The sequence below is a fragment of the Pocillopora damicornis genome, chromosome 4 (assembly GCF_964200805.1).
Source record: "Pocillopora damicornis chromosome 4, jaPocDami1.2, whole genome shotgun sequence".
NCBI classification, from domain to species: domain Eukaryota; kingdom Metazoa; phylum Cnidaria; class Anthozoa; order Scleractinia; family Pocilloporidae; genus Pocillopora; species Pocillopora damicornis.
Genome location: NC_142673.1, coordinates 16,939,080 through 16,958,612, shown reverse-complemented (window position 1 = coordinate 16,958,612; position 19,533 = coordinate 16,939,080). Strand labels below are relative to the sequence as shown.

Sequence of the window (19,533 nt, the reverse complement as noted above, 5' to 3'; positions counted from 1 at the left end):
AATGTCAAAAGAAAGATCGGGAATGGAAGAGGCATCCGAATCTTCAGTGTTGAAGTCATCTAAACTAAAAACAAATCAATAGCATGATAAATGACAATTACAGATGTTTTCAGGGTATACAGAACGTAGATAGCTGAAATTTAAACAAGAGGCAAAATACGAGTATTGTAAAGAACCAAAAAAGGAAAAAGAGTGTTTCCGTGGGGTTCGGATGTGTAATGGAGTGAGTTTTCTTCTGGATATATGTCCAAGTTCTTAAAGAGCACGAACAGAGACTACAGTAGGGGGAGAAATAGCAACTGTGTTCTAGGGTCCCCAAGAATTTGACGATTTTGAGAAATGTGAAATATTTTAGAATAGATATAACCTGAAATTATATGTAGGAATTATCAAGTTTTTTTTAAGTGATATACACCTTTAAAGCGGATCAGAGATGTTGCTAGGAAAGTGGCGTCCTTTGGAGTAAACGCACGTGACAACATAAACCAAAGTCGATCCGAAAGCTTACTTATTAAAAAGAGAAACAGGAGGATTTTTGATTTTAGAAACGTACTACACAGTTTTCGTTAATCATGATGCATACAGTCTGTTTACGTCGTTGTCGCCTATGAATGATTAAAATTGACAACTTTAAGGTCATCGATCTTTTAAGGAATCATACTGAGTATTGTTTTACATAAGATAATCGATTTTATCTCATCTTCGTGTGACATTCTATGGTAACTAACGTCGATGAGGCGCATTATGGTACCTTTTGTAATGTTTAGAACTTAGCGCGCTCTTATTCTTGAACGGCTTGAGCACTAAAGCACAGGAGTAACATAGTTTACGTCATACAGAGAAGAGAGACAGATTGCACATAACCTAACGAGCTTATTTCGCGACGTCCTTAAAAAGTGCCTCGATCAAAGAAGTCACAATGCTATTTCATAATTTTGATTTGAGGGAAAAGTGCCTTTTGACCAAAAACGAGGAGATCTGTGAAAAATGTGAAGAGTTAGGAAGATTAAATGAAAGAACGGTTGGGGAGCGACTTCGACAGGCTTGCAAACCACACAATCTGGAATAATCTTAAGTGTTTCAGCCTGTCTTTTGAGTGATTCTTCCGGCTGATCATTCAGAAAGTCACTGAATGACGAAGAACTTACTAGAATTTTGAATTTCAGATCTAAACTTACCTTAACTCAAGTAGAGACATCTATATGCTGTAAAGTGAGATGATCAAGTGGCTGTGTTATGAAGACGAATCACTCCGGGTCAATTTTGAATACCAAAACATTTGCCGCAGCAGTCTTAATTGACTGCACTTAGCGACAGTCATTTAAAGGCAATCTGCAAATCCTTTTGCAAACATTACACATTAAAAAAACGGTCATTAGCAGCGAATGTGGGAAAGCTGCAATTTGGAGGCCGGTTATAATGTAATACAACACACAAATCTAAATATTGTGTGTTGTATTGTGAAATACGATCTTAAGACCGCACGCTAAGTTCTTCCTTTTGATCAAGACCGCACGCTATGATCTTCCTTGTGTTTAAGACATTTCCATAATTACCTCCTCCTTTTTTTTTTCTTCTTTGGGCTGCTGATGAAAAAAACATTCTTTGTTTTACATGGCTCTTAAAGATAAAATGCAATTTAACGCCTAACCTGCCCAACAGGCGCTGTATTTTCTTTGATTTTACTCTTTTGTTTATTTATTTTTATATTTTTGCATCATTAATTTAGTCCAACAGAGCATGGAGAGGTGAACATGGCCACAGTGCTATAGTTCAGTGTCCCAATGTAGGCTGAAACAGTGGAAATACCAATATGATAAGTTGCTGCATTAAAAGTGGAATAGAATAGAAGGCCGGATGACAGTGAGGGACCAGAACAGCGGAAGAATTTTGTTTTTCGGTTCAAGGGCGTCTTAGAATTGAAGTTTGCCTGCCAAACAGGTGTCACTTGTTTGTCGCTTTTCAGGCGAGCGCGCAGAGTGGATCACACGCGAGAGAAGGAGCGCTCGCCTCGTACTTGCGTTCACTCGACAGTGAAGCGCAAAAAGATTACATTGCTGTTCTGCAGCTTAGTAAACGGCAACGCATGTACTGCACCATAAGAATGCAGGTGGCTTATGACTTACCGCCCCTCCCCCCCTAATATCTTGTCGCTCTCAAGAAGCGTTACATGGCGAAAACTGTGGCTTATTTAAAGATATTGAAAATACTTTAGTGCAAGGAGCATCGAAATGCTTTCGAAAGTTAGGGGGAGTGAACACAACAACAATTATACGTGAACATTTCATGTTTTTTAAAAATATGATAACAAATAGTACAACAAATAAAAAAATAAAATGGTATAAACGATTAAAAAACGAGAATAGTAATCAAATCATGATACCTTTGAATAGTTTGAAAGAGTGTATATGATGCAAGTTTTGCTGACCCTTTCAATCACAAGATCTGAATAACATTCTCCGAACTATCTGCCATCAGCTCTTAAGACAAGAGCGTAGCTGGGGGGGGGGGGGGGGTTCCTGAGAATCTCACCCCCTTCCCCTTTATAAGCTTCTTCTTTTTCTAACTGAAGCAAAACAAGGCATGACAATCCTCTCTCAAGTCGGAAACCCTCGGCTTAAGACGTTGTCGGAAACTAAACTCTAAGTCATTAAATTACATTACTTTTCAATATAAAAAGTATTTAACTTTGTTAAATATCTATAATCCTTTCATATCTAGGTACTTCGATGAAAAACTGACAATTGAATTTGCTTAAATGAAAATTTCCGAAGTAAATAACGATGCCTACGTATAAATTTTATAAAAATTTAAATAAAAAACATATAATCAATCATATTTAACGTGATTTTCTATGAACATTCAGTGGAACCTTAAATTTTATCCTATTGACAGATTGTAAACGGCCTTACCGATTCGGCTCATTTTCTAGGTTACACAACTCCAAAAGTTTCGAGTTTTAAACAAACTGTGGCCAGTGAGATGAGGCTATAAAATTAACCTTACCAATGAAATGGAAAGCTGACCAGTTTTGCTTCTTTCAGGAAACAAAAATAATTTCAAGAAAATCTTTCAGCCATTGAATTTACTTTCTCGTGCATTGTCTAAAAATTAAACGTTGTCCAGCAACTGACAAAGTTTATCAAAGGAATTTTCTTTGTCTTTCATTCAAAACTGAGCCAAAAATTAGAATTTTGGTAATTTTGTGGTACAGGCAGTTCGTCACGCACCACAACTCGCGTAGACCCTTTATTGATGACCGTCAAGGAGAACACAGTGGTCAAACTTAAGGCATGCGGAAAGGGCATGTGCGAAGGGATCAAAGGAAACAAAAGCAGGAAAAAAAGGAAAATTCGAGATTTTTCGAACACAAAGCTTATTCAATTACAACCATCCTGTTGATTTACCACTGATTCTGTTTTGGGCTTTACCAAAAAAGTGATACGCTTCCAAAACACGGTGAGTTACCGGCCTGAGTGGTTGTTTGTAACTCGTGCTGGAAAACTTAGTCCCGACAGCCCTTAAAGTACGCCACCTAGTCATCACAACTTTGGCACATACGCAGACGTTTCACCGCTGTGTTGTCAAGGGTTAAGAACCACAGGGTTCTTAGTGCCCTTACGTTTGATAACTTGCGAGCAAAGCACTTCTAACGAGCTGACCTAAAAGAAGAGCGAAAAATCATATGGGTTTATTAGTCATCTTCCGCCTCCATTGCCTCGGCCTTCAAGGTGATGTGTTTCTGGAATGCAGGCTTGTAATCTGCGAAGTCGACATCTGTGGTAAAACGCATCCGACGAACTTCTCTTCCACGTAGAAGATCATCCTATAAAGCCAATCAAACGAAACATTCTTTAAGTAGAACCAGTGAAACATTCTTGGGAAAGCTGGCAAAAGAGAAACTCCATTCAAACGAGTAAATAAATTAACGACTAACTGAAAAATGAAAAACGAAAAGGGGCGGTATTAATAGATGGCCCTCTTCAAAAGCAGAGTTTTACGACCTGAAAGCCACCTATATCAACACCGTAGCTAAACAGAAAAGACTTATATATACAACAAAATCATCTTTGCTGGTCGGGTTGTTTATTCAGTATGGGAACACCTCTATTGAAGTTATTTTTCTGTACGTTCGTCTTTTTTCGTCCTCTCAGTTTTCGGTTGATTTGCACAAAACTATGACCAAAAATCCCCATGTTTTACTTACGGTGGTTGGCTGCGTTATCCATGCTCTCCGAGGAGTGTACACGATTGGCTGAGGTTTCTCGTTGATGATTCCTAGAGCTGAGGCTGCTCGCAACACTGACGATTTCCGTACTAAAGACGCGCCAGTCGCTGGTGCTGTAGATGGAGGCTGCAGAGAGTAAAAAGAAAAAAGGAGAGGTTACTCTCTGAAAGATACCAAGATGTCTCTCTTGCTGTAATTCCCATTGAAGGCAAGCTCGTCTTACCTCTTCTTGTTTTTTGTCCGGGGTGTTCTTCACACTGGGCATGTGTGTCTTTGAAGGGGCCGCTGACTTGGCGCCTTTCTTGCGCGGGCTTCCTCCACCTGTATTACAAATTATATAATAAGCTGAGTTACATATGCATTTTTAATTGGTTTTCACCTCTGATCTTCCTAACGACAGACACATAGATGAAGTCACTGTTAACAACATTTTTTCTTTGTTTTAAATATTAAAACAAACAGATTCCATGTTGCCGTGCGTCAGGAGCCCCTATGTGCATTTATTTAGTAATAGATCACAGAAGACGTCAAAATTTGGAAATATCAGTAACAAACTTGGCTGCGTCTCGTGACGGTACCACTTTTATCTTTCGTTCCTACCACATTAAAGGTCACTTTTGATGCCGATGAAATCAAGTTCTCTTTGATAACTACCCTCAGCAAAAGCTTAAGATAAATGTTTCTCAGCTTGTTATTGCATGAGATAAGTTCCCTAAAGTAATCCTTCCTTGCTTGAATAATAGTTTACGTAAATCTTCTAACGTGTCGTCCGTAGATTAGGCACCGGATGTGACAGAAATTTCTCTGCATACAGAGCTCGCCTTTTAGCTGGACTATAGCATTCCAACGTTCCAACGAGTGTCGAGGACACAAGGAGGTGTAATCACTGGGATGCCAGAACAGATGGAGAACATGATTAGGTGTAATTAGGTAGATAAAAATAGAGAATAGTACTATAACCCGCATGAGCTTTATTCTAGAATATACCATCCAAAGAATGACACCGCGATTCAATAACCTATCAGCTACACCAACAGATTATGCAAATGTACCTTCGTTCGCCAGTTACGTTAATTATCAACATATCCTCCCTTTAGACTAAACTTCAATTCGAAAAACTAAGCTTAGAAACTAAAACGATAAGGCAAATAACTTGATCACATAACATAAAAAACGCAGAGAGGCAAGACGTAACCAAAATTAAGTGAAATTTTATTCAGTTGTGCATAGTTATTCACATATCACAATATATTACTTGAATTTGGAAAAATATCATGCTACTTTGTTAAAATACAAGTCGTATCCACATTTATTCCATCGCAATAACACTAACCGTGCATATACGGTAATCGATGTTTGACATGACTTTCTACCAATCAAAGGATATTCCTTGCATATTTTTCTACAGAAAGTTTCTCCAACCCCACACATTGATATTGTCGTCTGAAATAAACTACTATTTAAAGATTCACGACACGCAGTTCCCTTGAATTAGTCTTCCAACAAATTAGACTTCATTTGGTATGAGTTTGCGCAAAGTGCCTGAATGGCATTTTGTTCCCACTCCTACCCATCATCACCACCATCGTCATCGTCGTCCCCAGGTCCTTCGTTGCCATCATTTCCGTCGTTACCAAGCCCCTCTGCGTCACTAGATTGCGCGTTAGACTTGGGTCGGGGTGCAAATTTTCCTGATGAAGAGAGACATGGACATGCGTCACAGGTACGTCCAGGTAGGCTCAGTGCGCTTCATCCACATTGGCTAGTCGTCTTCGTGAGCGATTTGGAAGCCGCCTTGTTGGAGATCGTTTCAAGGATTGAAAGTTTGTGATTTTTTAAAGAACTTTGAGAGAGCTGTGATACCCAAATGGCGAAACAAAATTGTATTTTGTCTTGCATTCAAGAGTTTGAGAGAGATTAAGGAAAGGACAGCGAAGCAGCGAACTTTTGCGACGACAAAACAAAGCGGATGAAACAGCACACATATGACAACATTGAATAATAGTTCATGAAAATGCAGTGCTGGACTCACAGCGCTTTCATGTTCACATACTCATCATGTTTAAAAAACAATGTCGCGCAACATAAGAAGATGCATTCAGGCAAAAATTAGGAAATACCGAAAGGCATTGATCAATTAACATAACACGGAGCACATGCATTTATCCTGTAATGTTGCATATACACCGCTATCAACACTGTCTCTTCCATGAAGATACTCGTCCCAAAAGGCCCTCTTAGAACTTAAAGAAAGACCTCGATGACAAAGGTACATAGAGATAGAAGAGGCGGGACTCGGTGCACGGCTGAAATCCTCATCCGAGCCACCCGTAGAAAAAGTCCCTCGAGAGAGTTTAAGGTCACACAGAGAGAAGATAGGAAAGCCTTGAAAGATACAAAAGATACAAATTGAAACGTTAAATATTTTTCATCATGGTCGCAAGAAAGAGTTAAGTGATGCAAAAATCAGAAAAAGAATAATGAATTTCTGTTAGGTTAAAGTAACAAAAAGGCTTAGTGGAAACGGACTAGCAAGAAGGAATTGCATGAAATCCAAAGACAGGTTAAAACGAGTTGTTGTATTAGTTCACGTGCCCACCAGGAAAGATATAGACAAGACCTTGTTAGTGTAACTCTTAGCAAACCTCAAAAGTTGCGCACACTGTGCTGCTGCTGTTGTTGTTGTTGCTGTTTCTATTGTTGTTGTTGTTGTACTGTTTATTACATTCGTGAGGATTAGTCGCACTTATGACCAGGTTTAAATGCAATGAATGTACCTACTAGGTTTTCAATTCATTCATATCTGACATAATTACGAGGGTTTCAGTAAAATCCTATAGACGAGGACACTTTAAGATGTTAATTACGTAGAAAATGAAACTCATCAGCGATCAATCCTGGCCACAGCTCAGTTAAAATTCGGCAAAGTACCCCCGAAATCAAATTAGTGAATTTAAGACTGACGTTTAAGCCAACGGCACCAGCAAACGGAAGAAATAAACTTTCCTCTTGCTCAATAAACCAGAAGAAAAATAGCAAGGAACCTCTCGTTGAAAGCAATTACAAGTACTTTAACTAACTGAACAAACCACTGGAACTTAGGAAACAAAACTTGAACGCAACTATCCAAATCGCAAGTTTTAGGCTATCGATACTCTTTTGACTGTTTAACTCCCAAGATCTGATTGTCAAATCTCCCCTTCAGCCTTTACACACTTCTTTGTATGTCAGTTATAGGAATCTGGGGTCAGATCAAGATGACAACTCCTACCTAATAAGTTTGAATATTCTCATTGCCTATTTGCTAAATAATGTGTGGATACTTTAAGGAGGAGTTACATGTTAACTACTTCTAGGAGCTAGAGGGTTAACGTACAGCTTTACTGATACAATACATACGTTTCTTCTTATCCACAGGTGGCGGAATTTCGTCCCATCGTTTCTGTACTATAGCTACAACACGAGGATCTGCGTAAGCTTTGGCGACATCCAGCGCTGTATGTCCCTTCTTATTTTCCAGCTGAACTTTTGCTCTGAAGAACAAACGAAAAGAGAACTGAATCCTTGTAGGATAAGGAATCATAACCCAACATTTTTCAGCGTCACTGAGATTTCTTCCGTTTTCTCGTGTCCAGTCCTCGCTACTCCCGAAAAGGAAGAAGAGGCTGAGCGCCAGCTTATTGCTTGAACAGCGGCTGGTAATCGAGCCAACGATTTGAATTGATCGTAAAGGTCACTGGGTCTTCAGAAATCTTAATTGCTGGCAAGTTTTACTTGAATGCGGGCGTGAGGAACCCAAACGTTTTGGTGTTGGCGATAATCTAGCAAATGAAGCACTCGACAAATAAAACATTGGAAATCTTTTTTTCCCCGTGTTTCAAGCGACTTCAACCACTGTGGGACTGTGTGACCAAGCTAACAACCTTTTCACAAAATTTCAATTTTGGTGTCTAAAGCAAAGCCACTATACAAACCCTTTAGAAATTAACAGTTCCACGACAGCCTCTCTGGAACTCTCAATAGCCCTCATTAAAGGTGTCCCGCCATTGATGGTCTGTGCGTCCATTTCTGCTCCGTTTTCTAGCAGAAACTGCACCAGGTCAACTTGCCCTGAGTGGCAGGCATGGTGCAAAGGAGTCCATTTGAAATTATCTCGTGCATTGATGTCTGCCCTGGAAAACAAAGCAAAGGATTTGGATAAGTGCACTGTAAATTGATAATATATAACAGCAAAATACTACGTTGTTAGAGATCGTTCTAGTACGGCTGGTTTTCGCTATCTTTGGAGTCGAAGGCGAAGACGAAGACGAAGACGATATCAGAGGCGCAGAGCGACGCGATCCGACTTAATGGGAAGCAGAGTACAGATGCTGCTTGTGAGTCTGTCGCTTGTGATCTAAGAAAAATAACTTTCATCAAAATGGTATATGAAATTTCCAAATTGACTAATTTGGCTCAAATATTCTTCTTAATACCGAGTTTTCTCTAGGACTAGACTTGTTCAGTCGGTCAGATCTGGGCATATTGAAACATACTTAAAACCAAATTACAGTATACACCACTTCAGTTAACTCACCCAATCTGTAGTAAGTATGCCGCTACTTCGATGTTTCCATGTGCACAAGCTGCCATCAGCGGAGTCTTGTAGTATTTGTCGCGTTGGTCTACTGAGACTCCTCGGGCAAAAGCTGATTTTAACGTCTCTAAGTCTCCTACTTTAGCAGCATCGCTAATGTTCATGTAAGTAACATCTAAAACATGTAGGGGAACAGAAAAGGAAACATATACTACTTAAGGAAACGCACCAAAAACGCATTTCGATTGATTGTCGCAAACTCACAGCCATTGTAATCAAAACTGCCAATCCGAGAAAAATACCACAAGAAGACATCAACACGATGAAGAACTCAAAGTAAAGTGAGGTGGTTCAGCGATTTTCCATGAAAACAGAAACATTCTAAACTTGATTACTGCTATATCTTAATTCGTAATTAACAAATTATTGCATTTTTTATGTTACTGATCAAGACCCCTCTTATTAAATGAGGATTTTGAAAGAGTTTGTGACTGAATGATATTCTCGTTGGACGGTGAATCAAATTTCCTGCATGTGAATTTCCTGCTTGTGAATTGTAGTATTGACTTTTTTCCCGATAAACGCTTGAAAAAAATTGCCAGAACCGTGACATCTTTCAATAATGAGAGAATCTCGAGGCGTTTCCAATGTTAGTTCTTTCGTTCGTTTCCCCTCTCACTCAGGGTATCCGAAAAGAGTTTTCGCAGGTTTATGGTTTGATCAGGAACAAAGAGAACATACATGAACAAAAGTTTTTACGTCTGTTGGTTGCTTGTCAAGGCACTCTGTCATTATAAAAAAAACAAAACAAAAAAATACGCACTCACTGCGATTGTCTCCCGAAAAAAAAAAAAACAATACTCCGCTTTTCAATCGTCATACCTAGTCTGTACTAACCTGGGAAGTTAAGGTACCAGGAAGAATCATCTTGAATAGGATGCGATGGCGGATTATCCCGATCAAATCTTGTGTTGTCTGTGAAGTGCTGAAAAATTAAAAATTTGACGCAGAAGCGTTTGAGAAGATGTTAAAAAAATCCAATGGTTATGTATACCATACTTGGTGTACATACTATTATCACAGGCCAAAAAAGTTCGATTCTATCTAAGCAAAAAGTGACACATCAGAAGTTCGAACATGTTTCTTCTGTTTGACAAATTATTTACGGTACTTTTTTTTATTTGTGATTTAAGAAAGATGAAGACGCCTCTGAATAAACGCCGTATCAAAAACGTTAAAAATATAATAAACGCCGCGCCTTCAATAGGGAAAATTTGGTATATGAAAGCTTTAAAGTAAATTTTTTTTACAAATACTTACCACATATCTCTCTACATAGTCAGAGGGTGGGCCACCATGTTTTGTCCGGGGGCCATCAGGTGCTGTACAAATCGGGATGGGTATTTTTGTTTTTCCCTGAGAACAGACGGTAAATTAGTTTTGGGTTAGCCAGGAAATGTAAAAGCCTCTACCAGATGTATAATACTTCCGTAGGTTCGTGATAACTTTATGATTAAAATAAAATCCAGATTCTCGAAGAAACTTTTTAAAGACATGTTTCTGCCTGTTAAAATGGCGATAATAAGGTTTACAACATGGAGAACAAAATTACTGAATGCTTATTGGCTGAGACAGAGGGTATTTTCCCTTAATCTGGGTAATTGCCCTGGGAAAAAAATATCTGAAATGGAAAACATTAAAAAACTCTTAACTTTACCGAATTTCAGTGAAGACGAACGTTCTTCAGCAGGGCTGGTTCATTGCTTTAGTACTGATTCCGGCGTGAGTTTTACAGTTCATTGACACTAACACAACACTGAAATGGCTTCCTCAGAAATTGCGAATAAGCGTGCGTTTTGAACCTTATTAATAGTGACTTTCTTAAAAGAAGAAAATTTTACCCTTTACATCAGAAACAAGTAATCGCATGTTTCCTCGTAAAATTACGGATTAATATCACTTTTTTCCACAAGTTGCGTAAATTTCCTTCGTCGCTGCGCGACTTGGAAAATTTCTGCAACTTCTGAAAACGCGCGTGATATCAATCCTTAACGTTACTCGACCTCCGAATAACTCAACAAATTTCATATATGATGTTGAAAGAGAGATGACCTGGGTATCGTCATGAAGTATGACGGATGTCTACGACAACCATCGGATTGAACTGTTCCTAAGTATGATTAGAATTACAAGTATTATGCATTGTAATACTTTTATACTTTTACTTTAAAATTACCTTCTTCTTCTTTCCTTTCTTTCCACCTTTTTTCTTTTTTTTCTGTAAAGTGAATGAAGTCACAATAAATACTGACATGTAGCATTCAACAACAAAAAATCTTCTTTTCATTGTTTTCAGTCTTAGGAAGGTTGGATGCATGAGTTTGCTGTGGAGTACTAAGTCCATATCCGCTATAAAAATCAAATCCCAGTGAGAAAAAAATGATTTCAATTAATGATGACATTACCTTTCCGAGGACAACCATGAATTGCTGTAAAAGAAGAGAAAGAGGTCAGTTAGTTTTGTGTTTCATTAGCTTAATCTCAGATGTACAGTATGTTCATAACATGTTACTTTGCTGGCCTAATACTGTTATCTTCACCGCCATGTAACCTTCAAGCATGTATTGGAAGCTTACTGAAAATAGTTCTCATTACGCCAAGCTAAAAAGGGGAAGGGGGGAAGTAGTTGGATACCAGAGAAAGGATACACCCATTTTTCCCATGAGAAACCAAGCTCCCTTAAAATCAAAAACTTTAATATTATATACCTAAAACTGCCAAAACATGTGACTTGTGTCTCTCACTTGATAAAAAATTGTCTTGTGATATAAAACTTGACTAACTGACCCCAGATACCAGGATACCCAAAACCCCTGGCGAGACCCGTTTGTTTATGATGGCAAGCTGTGAAAACATCAGCCAAGTCTGTAGCAAGCTATTGCTTTGTTAAGCAAAGGTGCAGGCAACCTTCACCCCTCCTTCCCTAAGAGCCTACAACATATTTACCGGGATTCATACCCTTTTTCAGAAAAAACCATTCAAGGACTTTTGCAGGACTCAGATTAATTTTCTTTTCAGACTCCAAATTTCACCTTTAACCTTTCATTCCCGTGATTTCAAAATCAATTCCCCTTAGGATCTACATACATTTCTAATAACGTAAATTCTGAAAACTTTACTGCTTGAGTTAAGCAGATTTCCAGGACTTTCCAGGAACTATAGTCTTTTCCAGGACTTGCCAGTCCAGGAAAATGTCAAAATAAAATTCCAGGACTTTCCACGTTTTACAGGACCCATACGGAGCCTGACTTGCATCAGCCACATCAGTCCAAACGTATTGTTAACAAAGCTAAACCATCTCTAATGATAGACTTAAGGAGGTATAGGACATTTTTGATGAAAAATTACCTTCTAATGGAAATCAATTTGTAATGCAATTTTTTGTTTTTAAGTGTCAGTCATGTACCAGCAAAAGTGTTAGTAAAGAAATGAAAATTGCAAAACTCAAAAGGGAAAGGAACAGTAACTCTGTAAAACTGGAAAATGATATGACAAGGTAGGTTGTTCCATACCTTACTAATAAATTTTTTACAAGTGATAAACAGTGGATAATCTACAGCATCTTCTTTGTTTGGGTCATGCATCTGTGCTAATTTATTCAAATCTTCTACATCTACTGGGCAATCTGTGGACCAAAGAGAGAGTACAATTTTTATTCACACTTACCAATTTAAAATATCTGTTACAATACTGAAATTATTATGAAAATCTGGGAAGTTTCTATGCAACATGATACTTGTTCCTGTAGCAAAATAATGCGATCATTTTCTTCTCTTTTATGGTTTAATATATAGACTTCAAATTCATCTCAATGTACAACATTGGACCAATATTGCAAGGATGCTTACATGTACAATTCATACAATTTCTATGATTAAGGATACATTGTACATGTTAAAGCACATTCCTAAACTTACTTATTGTCTGCAGACACATTACAAAGTTATCCTTGGTAATTTTTCCTTTTCTGCTTCCATCCTCTTCCTCTGGATCAAACTGATAACAAATGTTCAAGACTTTTTCTTCGTGTTCTTGGATCCAGTCATAAAGCTGTTGAAGACAAGTGCAGAAAATTGATCTGAGTACTGAATTTCAGCCAATAACTAATTAGATTGGTATACTGTTGTGAAAAACTTATAATTGTTATTTTCTCTTTTACATCCTATACATTCTTTCTTCCTAAACATCTCATCACACTTTCACAAAATTTCAGTATTACAAAATTAAGCTTACAAAAAACCTAGCCAAGATTTCCAGTCTACTTGAAAGAATGCATGTATAACATTAAACAAGGCTGGTTTTTGGCAACTGCATGTTTACATTAAGCTCACTTTCAATGCACTAATGAGCAAAATGAAATTTGAAGGGAAACATTTACCATTTTGGGATAAGTTTCAAGAAAAGCATCACACTTGTTCTATTTCAATCTTTTTGAACAGCAAGAAAACTACAACATCACTTTTGTTTCAAACATCACTAATTGCTGGGGTTGGACAAAAACTAAGGACATTTTAAAAAATTAGTAAGCAAAAGTTAAAAGTTTGACAGCATTTCATGCTCAATTGTCCCATTTTTCTAAGGTACACAAGCAAAAGTATTAGTGACTATAAACATACTCTGATGGCATATGGTTCAGAAGTTCTACTTCCTCCCTTAGACAGCTTTGCTGACTGTTTTTCAGCTTTACGACATTCCTTCAAAGCATCTTTGTGCTCATTATCCTTTGCCAGCAATCTTGGTGTCTTCCCTTCCTTGTTCTTTAACATTGACGGACAACCTGTGTAGGATGCATGTCAATCAAAGAATTTCTATGTTTCTATGTTTCATGCCTTTTTGATGTCTGTAATGTGACATTTAAAATAAATTTAAGGATCTTGAACTTCTGTACATATAGTGAATGTAGCCTGGTTTACTCTTATTGGAAATGTAAGAAAATGTTTATTATGATTTAAAATGAACATCAGTCTTCAATAATTAATAACTTTTATGGGAAGACAAGAAAATCACAGTTCTTCAGGACAATTTTTTTGTACCCAACTGTAAAACTTGAATTTGAATGAAACAAACCTAACATTTTTCCAATGGCCTTAACCTAATTGTACCAACAACCATTCAACCTGGATGTCCCTGACTTTTCTCTCACAATTTTGTCAATTTTCAAAAAAGTAGTCTAAAATGTTTTCAAAGGGGTTTGACTGTAGCTAGTTTTTTATTTTTTATTTCTTTCCATCTTTATTATAATAGATTTATAGGAACTACTAGAAGTATAGAAGTGCATTAGAGGAAATATCCATGAGAAAAAGAGAATATACAATACAGAAAATATTACAAATAGAGAAGGACATGGCATAGTTAAGACTAATTAGGCGCCCTTTCAAGTGTAATTAACAAAGCTCATTAACTCTTCCCATAGATTTTACTTGAGTGTCATGTCACTATGTTCATCACTTGTACCAAAACCATACCCTGCTCTTGCTCACCTCTTTGAGACAAGAACTTGCATATTGGTCCAAATCCTTGTCGAGCTGCATAATGAAGAGGAGTGTTGCCATCTGATGCTACTTTACCCAAGTCTGCACCATAAGCTGCCAGCACTCTTATGACTTCAAAGTGACCATTTAAGGCAGCCCTGCATAGAAAGTAATGGAAATAAGGATCCTTTAATAAATTGCATGCAGGAAGCTTATTCCCATTTTTTGAATCTGCTGAAATATATTCTTATGAGGCAAGGTGTGAGGAGCATTCTCTTATCTCAACATTTTACAAGTGAGCTGTCATATTCTGATTTTAGAAGTCTTCTTTTCACAAAAAAAGTGAAATATACCCTGGGTTTTTTTCATACATGTAATTTACTTCTTGAGATAATTAATCTATGTAAACAGCTTCAAAAACGTGATCTCACTATCAATTTATTTATGTACTTTCTTTATTTGAAGGACCTACAAATTATTTGCTGACTCTGGATTCATGAGAAATATACCAATCAGTTCCATACAACCCCAAAGTAGCCAGGAACTTTAAATTCAGGTGTGTGTTACAGAATTGGGTTTCAATATCTGTTGAAAATTTCATGTGGTGTTTGAAATGTTTCCATTTCACTCAGTGTGTGACCATTGTACAGTGCACTGAGTGCTTCAGCCTAACCTGTGTGCTGAGTGATTGTTTTCACTGTCCAAAGCATCACAGTCTGCTCCAGCCTCCAATATTTCTCTCACACATGCCACACTTCCGGTGGCACTTGCTGCATGTAGAGCTGTCTGGCCAGTATTCTAATCCAAAGGACAATGCAAACGGTAAATGCATGTTTTCCAAAAAAGCTGCATGTTTACAGATATTGACTTTACCTCTCAACAACTTAAGTACCAATTTTAATGTTTTGTTGTTTCACAAATTGAATCTACAGTCAGGTACATGTATAAGTTCATAGAATACAGTGGTGTACCTATATTCAAAATACGTAAGGATATAAGTACCCTCCAAAACTAAGAGGTACCTCGATTTGAATTTGTACAGGAACATACATGTACATACATATCTTGTTGAAATTAAATTATGAAATCAGTTCAATAAACATTAATACTAGCAAAATGCAAAACTTTAAGTCAGTAACATACTGTGTGAGCTCCATTTGGGTCTGCCCCAGCAACAAGAAGTGCTTGCACAATGTTGTCCAGACCAGCTTCTGCAGCCACATACAATAAAGGTTGACCATCCTTACTCTAGTAAGCAAAAACATAAGGCATAGGTCTTAGATGATAAAACTAATCAACCCTTCAGTCTGAAAAGTTGCAGGTATGGAGATGGGCTTGATAATTTATTTAAAAGAATCATAGTTATTCAGAGTAGTGAAATACAATAATTCTGAAGTGTGATGCTGTTACAGTGACTTCACATCACTGAAATGCACCGAGCAGAGCTTAACACAAAGCATAATGCTTCATGCAGCATCACAGATTTTAGTGTACACCAGAGATTTTGTGGTCAGTTAAGTATTCATCTTTTCAGTCTGTTATTCTTGCTTATGTTATTTTCATATTGACTGCCTGTCACATACATGGTTTCTTTCCAAAGATAGCAAACTGATTGCTGTTTGTTAGGAAGGGAGAAGGAAATCCTTAGGGACAAGGAAAAGTTTGACACTAGACTAGTACTTGTCACTAAAATTTGTATTTCGAACTGGAAAAAATTGTGGTTATTCAGGGTAGTGAAAAACAATAGCTCTGAAGTGTGATGATGTCACTTTGCATTACTGAAATGCACCAAGCAGAACTGAATAATAACTCATCACAACTAAGCATAATGCTTCATGCAACATGCATCCAACCTTATTGCCTAAAGAAGACAAGTAGCAGAGGTATGGTGTCACAGTATTGTCAGTATTGCAATCCACATCAGAGGTGATTATATAAGGGACAAAAAATATTTATCACTATCATAGTTCAACAATTGGGACATCAGCCTGCACTGTATGTACTGTAAGTTCAGCATGTGCTTTGCAGAACCCACAAGCACACCACTTCCTTTATACAAGTAGCATAATTGCTTACCACATAATTAACACTTGCACCATGTTTCAGTGCAATCTGGAGACACTCTATATGACGTTTGGTTGGCTGGATACAATAAAACAAGATTCCTTTACCTTCAATATCCCTCACTAAAAGAAAAAAAAAAGACTTTGAAAGTGTACAAGCATGTAGGTACCACTGCACTCTGGGGCAAAAATTAACAAATAAATTCCATGTTGCCATTTGTCTGTTCAGTAATAGATCACAAATGACATCAATATGTGGCAAAAACAAAAAAGTGGCACATGAGGTGCAGCCAAGACTTTATGATTAATCCTGGTTTTGCCATCATGACTGTTGCTGCTTTTCAAAAATAGGATACTGAACAAATTTGTAAGTGGCCCTTCCTCTTAGCACAGCAGTGCTCTCCTTTTCAGGCAGTAACAGATAATATTTACCACCTGTAGTACCTCTTATTACGGTTTTAAATTGCTTGGAATTCTTGAACATTTAACTTGTAAAAGGATTGCTTTACTGGTTTGAAAATTTATTTTAACCTGTCATATTTTATATTTTAGCTGGTTTCTGTGACAATTTACAACCTGTTTCCATTCCAAGTGCTATGAAAACAAATGGAAGAGCCTAGAACACAACACTTAAAACCCACACTGGGATTGAATCTAAGTACTGGTACATTGGAAAGAGTGCGGTGTAACCCTTATCACAAAAAAAGTCAACTGGCATTATGCTAATTCTGTTAGGTAAATAAAAAATCATAAATTTTCCTTACATGTCAAATCTGTATCTGCCTCTGTTAAGAGAGTCAAGGCCTGTGTGTGGCCAAACTCTGCTGCCCTCATGGCAGGAGTACGTCCCTTTAAGTCCACCATGTTGGGGCTTGCACCCAGACTAAGAAGAAATGAAATCATCTTCTCATTGTTTTTACATGCTGCCAGGTGAAGCCCTGTCTCTCCATTTTCAGGTTCTACAATTTGAACAAACAAACAAGGTTCAACAAAAAAAATTTCCAAGCCAATAATGAATTGCAAGCTTCTTGACTTAAGTGTAGTTTTGAGGAGGTATCAGATTCACTTAGACAAAGGACTTAAATTCTATAAAACTTCTGCCTAAGAATCTCTCTACATTGGCCAATTAAATAATTAATATTTATCACCTCAGTAAATAAAACTAAATTATTTTAGTGGAAGTGAGCTGGATTGAACATCCAGCCATTAGGTAGCTGGTCACTCTGGTCTATTGTAAGATTGTTCCAAGTCAGATAATTCCATAACAGGGTAACATTATTATCAACTGAGTTGATAACATAAAATTAATTGGCCACAATAAAGAGTTTAAAAGCTGATGTTTTAGGCATTAGCCCTTTGTCAGAGCTCAAAATGTCACCTTTTAAATTATTTACTGAGGCCAATTTAAGTTATTAACTCAGTTGATAATACTAAATTACCCTGTTATACTTTACCAGCAATGCAGCACCACAAACGTTAACCCACTTTATTTATATCATCACTGGTTATGTCATTCATTTAACCCTTTAGCACTCATGAGTGACCAAGACAGAATTTCCCCTTACAATATCAATACAATATCAACCAGACAAGTGATGAGAATAATTTGAGGATAATTAATTGATTCAATATTAAATTCTCTGAACTAACATTATAAGAATTGTATGGTTGACAGTAAGGAGAATTACAAACTTGATCTGGAAGTTAAAGGGTTAAACTGATGGATAGATGCACAGATTTCATAGAGAATTGGGCAGCAGAAAGAGTATAGTGTAACACAACAAAACTGTGCACTTTACGAGTATACCCCTTCCTCTAGAGCTATTTTTCCTGTAAAATCTGCAGAATTCTTTGATATTCACCACCTTATAACACCTGACTAAATCATGCTGTGAGAGAATAAGAGCTAACTCAAGATAGTAAGTTTGGTTGATGTCAAAATTCACTGAAATAACTAAAACTTTATATAAATGATATAATCTTCACATGATATACATGAAGACTCTGCACTGATTAGATTTCCATAATTATTAAAGAGTGCTATCAGTTTTCTTATTTTCTGACAGGTGAAAAAAAAAACTGACTCTGAATGATATGGCTTTCCCTATCACAGTGGCACATTGATGATGAACCTACCATTATGGCATGTAAAAGTCAGTGAACCATAACCTTATGCCTCAAATATCCATGTTTGCCAAAAAGAGCCCCACTAAACAGTAAACAACAGCCTGACCCCGGGTTACAAAATATTGCAAGCCTCTTACAATATAGGTTACATGGGAGGGGCGTATTTAATCTTATCCAATTTATTGTCTATCAGTAGTGATAACTTTATACATTCAACCTCATGAACATCGCATTGTGCACTGCAAAGTTAGCGACGTAAATTCATATGTATGTATATGTTTCAAAGTATTTTAAGAACATGCACATGAATTTAAAATTCGCCCTTATCGGAATTGCTACTCAGGCAGACCTCAAGTTTGAATGCGTCTTCTCTTAAACACATTTGAAATTTAATTCTGACTTGAAGTTACTAAACAATTTCCGATAAAACTTTATGGTGTTGTTTATTAAATTTCGCGCCTTCTTATCATCATCAAATTGTTATGTTACATAATTTGCTATGGCGACTGACAAGTACGAGTCGAATTTCCGAAACAGCCACTAAGTATTACCGACAACGAAATCTCTCTGCACTTACCAGAGTAGTTGATCAGATAGGGAACCCCGTGAGTTGTTAGTTTTTCAATCTGGTCCACATCCTCGAGTCGGACAGACTGAAGTAACTTTAGAACTTGAAGTTGTTCTAAACGGTCCTGTGCTATTGGCATTGTCCTCATTCGCCAAAATGCAGGAATTTTAGGTCCACTCTCCTTCGTTTCAAGGCTCAAATATCAATAGATTCCTTATCATTTATGAGTACTCTGCATGCTGTGGAAAATTCAACACGAAATAGATAAATTTTTGAAGTTAAAAGGTCATCTTCCTGCTGAATATTGGACCAAACATAACTTGTCTCGCGTGTCGTTGTTAGGGAATCTCGAGGTTGGAGATAAGTTGATTCTGATTGGCCAATGCCAAGGTCCGCTGGTGAAGGGAACCTGGGAGTGAATGCTAAATACGTCCATATTT

At 37.3% G+C, this 19,533-nt stretch overlaps 2 protein-coding genes across 6 annotated transcripts in view; both read right to left on the bottom strand.

Annotated features, from left to right (window-relative positions):
- The window catches only part of LOC113672122 (CAP-Gly domain-containing linker protein 3), a 20,988-nt gene extending 19,507 nt beyond the window's left edge, over nt 1-1,481 (bottom strand). For 3 of the 4 annotated variants that reach the window (XM_089205194.1, XM_089205196.1, XM_089205197.1), the window contains exons 1-2: nt 1,179-1,450; nt 1-64 (exon numbers count right to left, since the gene is read on the bottom strand). The exon at nt 1-64 is cut by the window's left edge and continues 99 nt beyond it. In XM_089205194.1, the coding sequence (XP_089061320.1) occupies nt 1-64; nt 1,179-1,198 (84 nt within the window). In that variant the 5' untranslated portion in view covers nt 1,199-1,450. Of the gene's footprint in view, nt 65-1,178 lie in introns of all 4 variants that reach the window. The other variant, XM_027188402.2, reaches the window with a different exon arrangement.
- Nucleotides 1,482-2,272: 791 nt separating this feature from the next.
- LOC113672124 (ankyrin repeat and EF-hand domain-containing protein 1) lies at nt 2,273-19,466 on the bottom strand. 2 transcript variants are annotated; one of them, XM_027188403.2, is made up of 19 exons: nt 19,103-19,466; nt 17,163-17,357; nt 16,412-16,521; nt 15,479-15,583; nt 15,009-15,133; nt 14,345-14,493; nt 13,481-13,641; nt 12,782-12,914; nt 12,377-12,489; nt 11,270-11,293; nt 11,041-11,082; nt 10,125-10,220; nt 9,702-9,789; nt 8,805-8,979; nt 8,203-8,400; nt 7,628-7,761; nt 4,452-4,549; nt 4,208-4,354; nt 2,273-3,826 (listed from the first exon to the last, which is right to left on the bottom strand). In XM_027188403.2, the coding sequence occupies exons 1-19, from the start codon at nt 19,239-19,241 to the stop codon at nt 3,695-3,697; spliced, it is 2,364 nt and encodes a 787-aa protein (XP_027044204.2). In that variant the 5' UTR covers nt 19,242-19,466; the 3' UTR covers nt 2,273-3,694. The 2 variants fall into 2 exon arrangements, with proteins under 2 accessions (XP_027044204.2, XP_027044205.2); XM_027188404.2 differs by lacking the exons at nt 2,273-3,826; nt 4,208-4,354; nt 4,452-4,549 and adding an exon at nt 5,420-5,919.
- Nucleotides 19,467-19,533: the final 67 nt, after the last annotated feature.

Coding starts and splice junctions, on each gene's coding strand:
- LOC113672124 (XM_027188403.2), bottom strand. CDS start 19,241: ATGAGGACAATGCCAATAGCACAGGACCGTTTAGAACAACTTCAAGTT. Junction 11,294..12,376: donor GTAAAAAATTTATTAGTAAG/GTATGGAACAAC, acceptor CTTCTTTTACAG/CAATTCATGGTTGTCCTCGG. Junction 4,550..7,627: donor ACCTGTGGATAAGAAGAAAC/GTATGTATTGTA, acceptor TTTGTAATACAG/GTGGAGGAAGCCCGCGCAAG.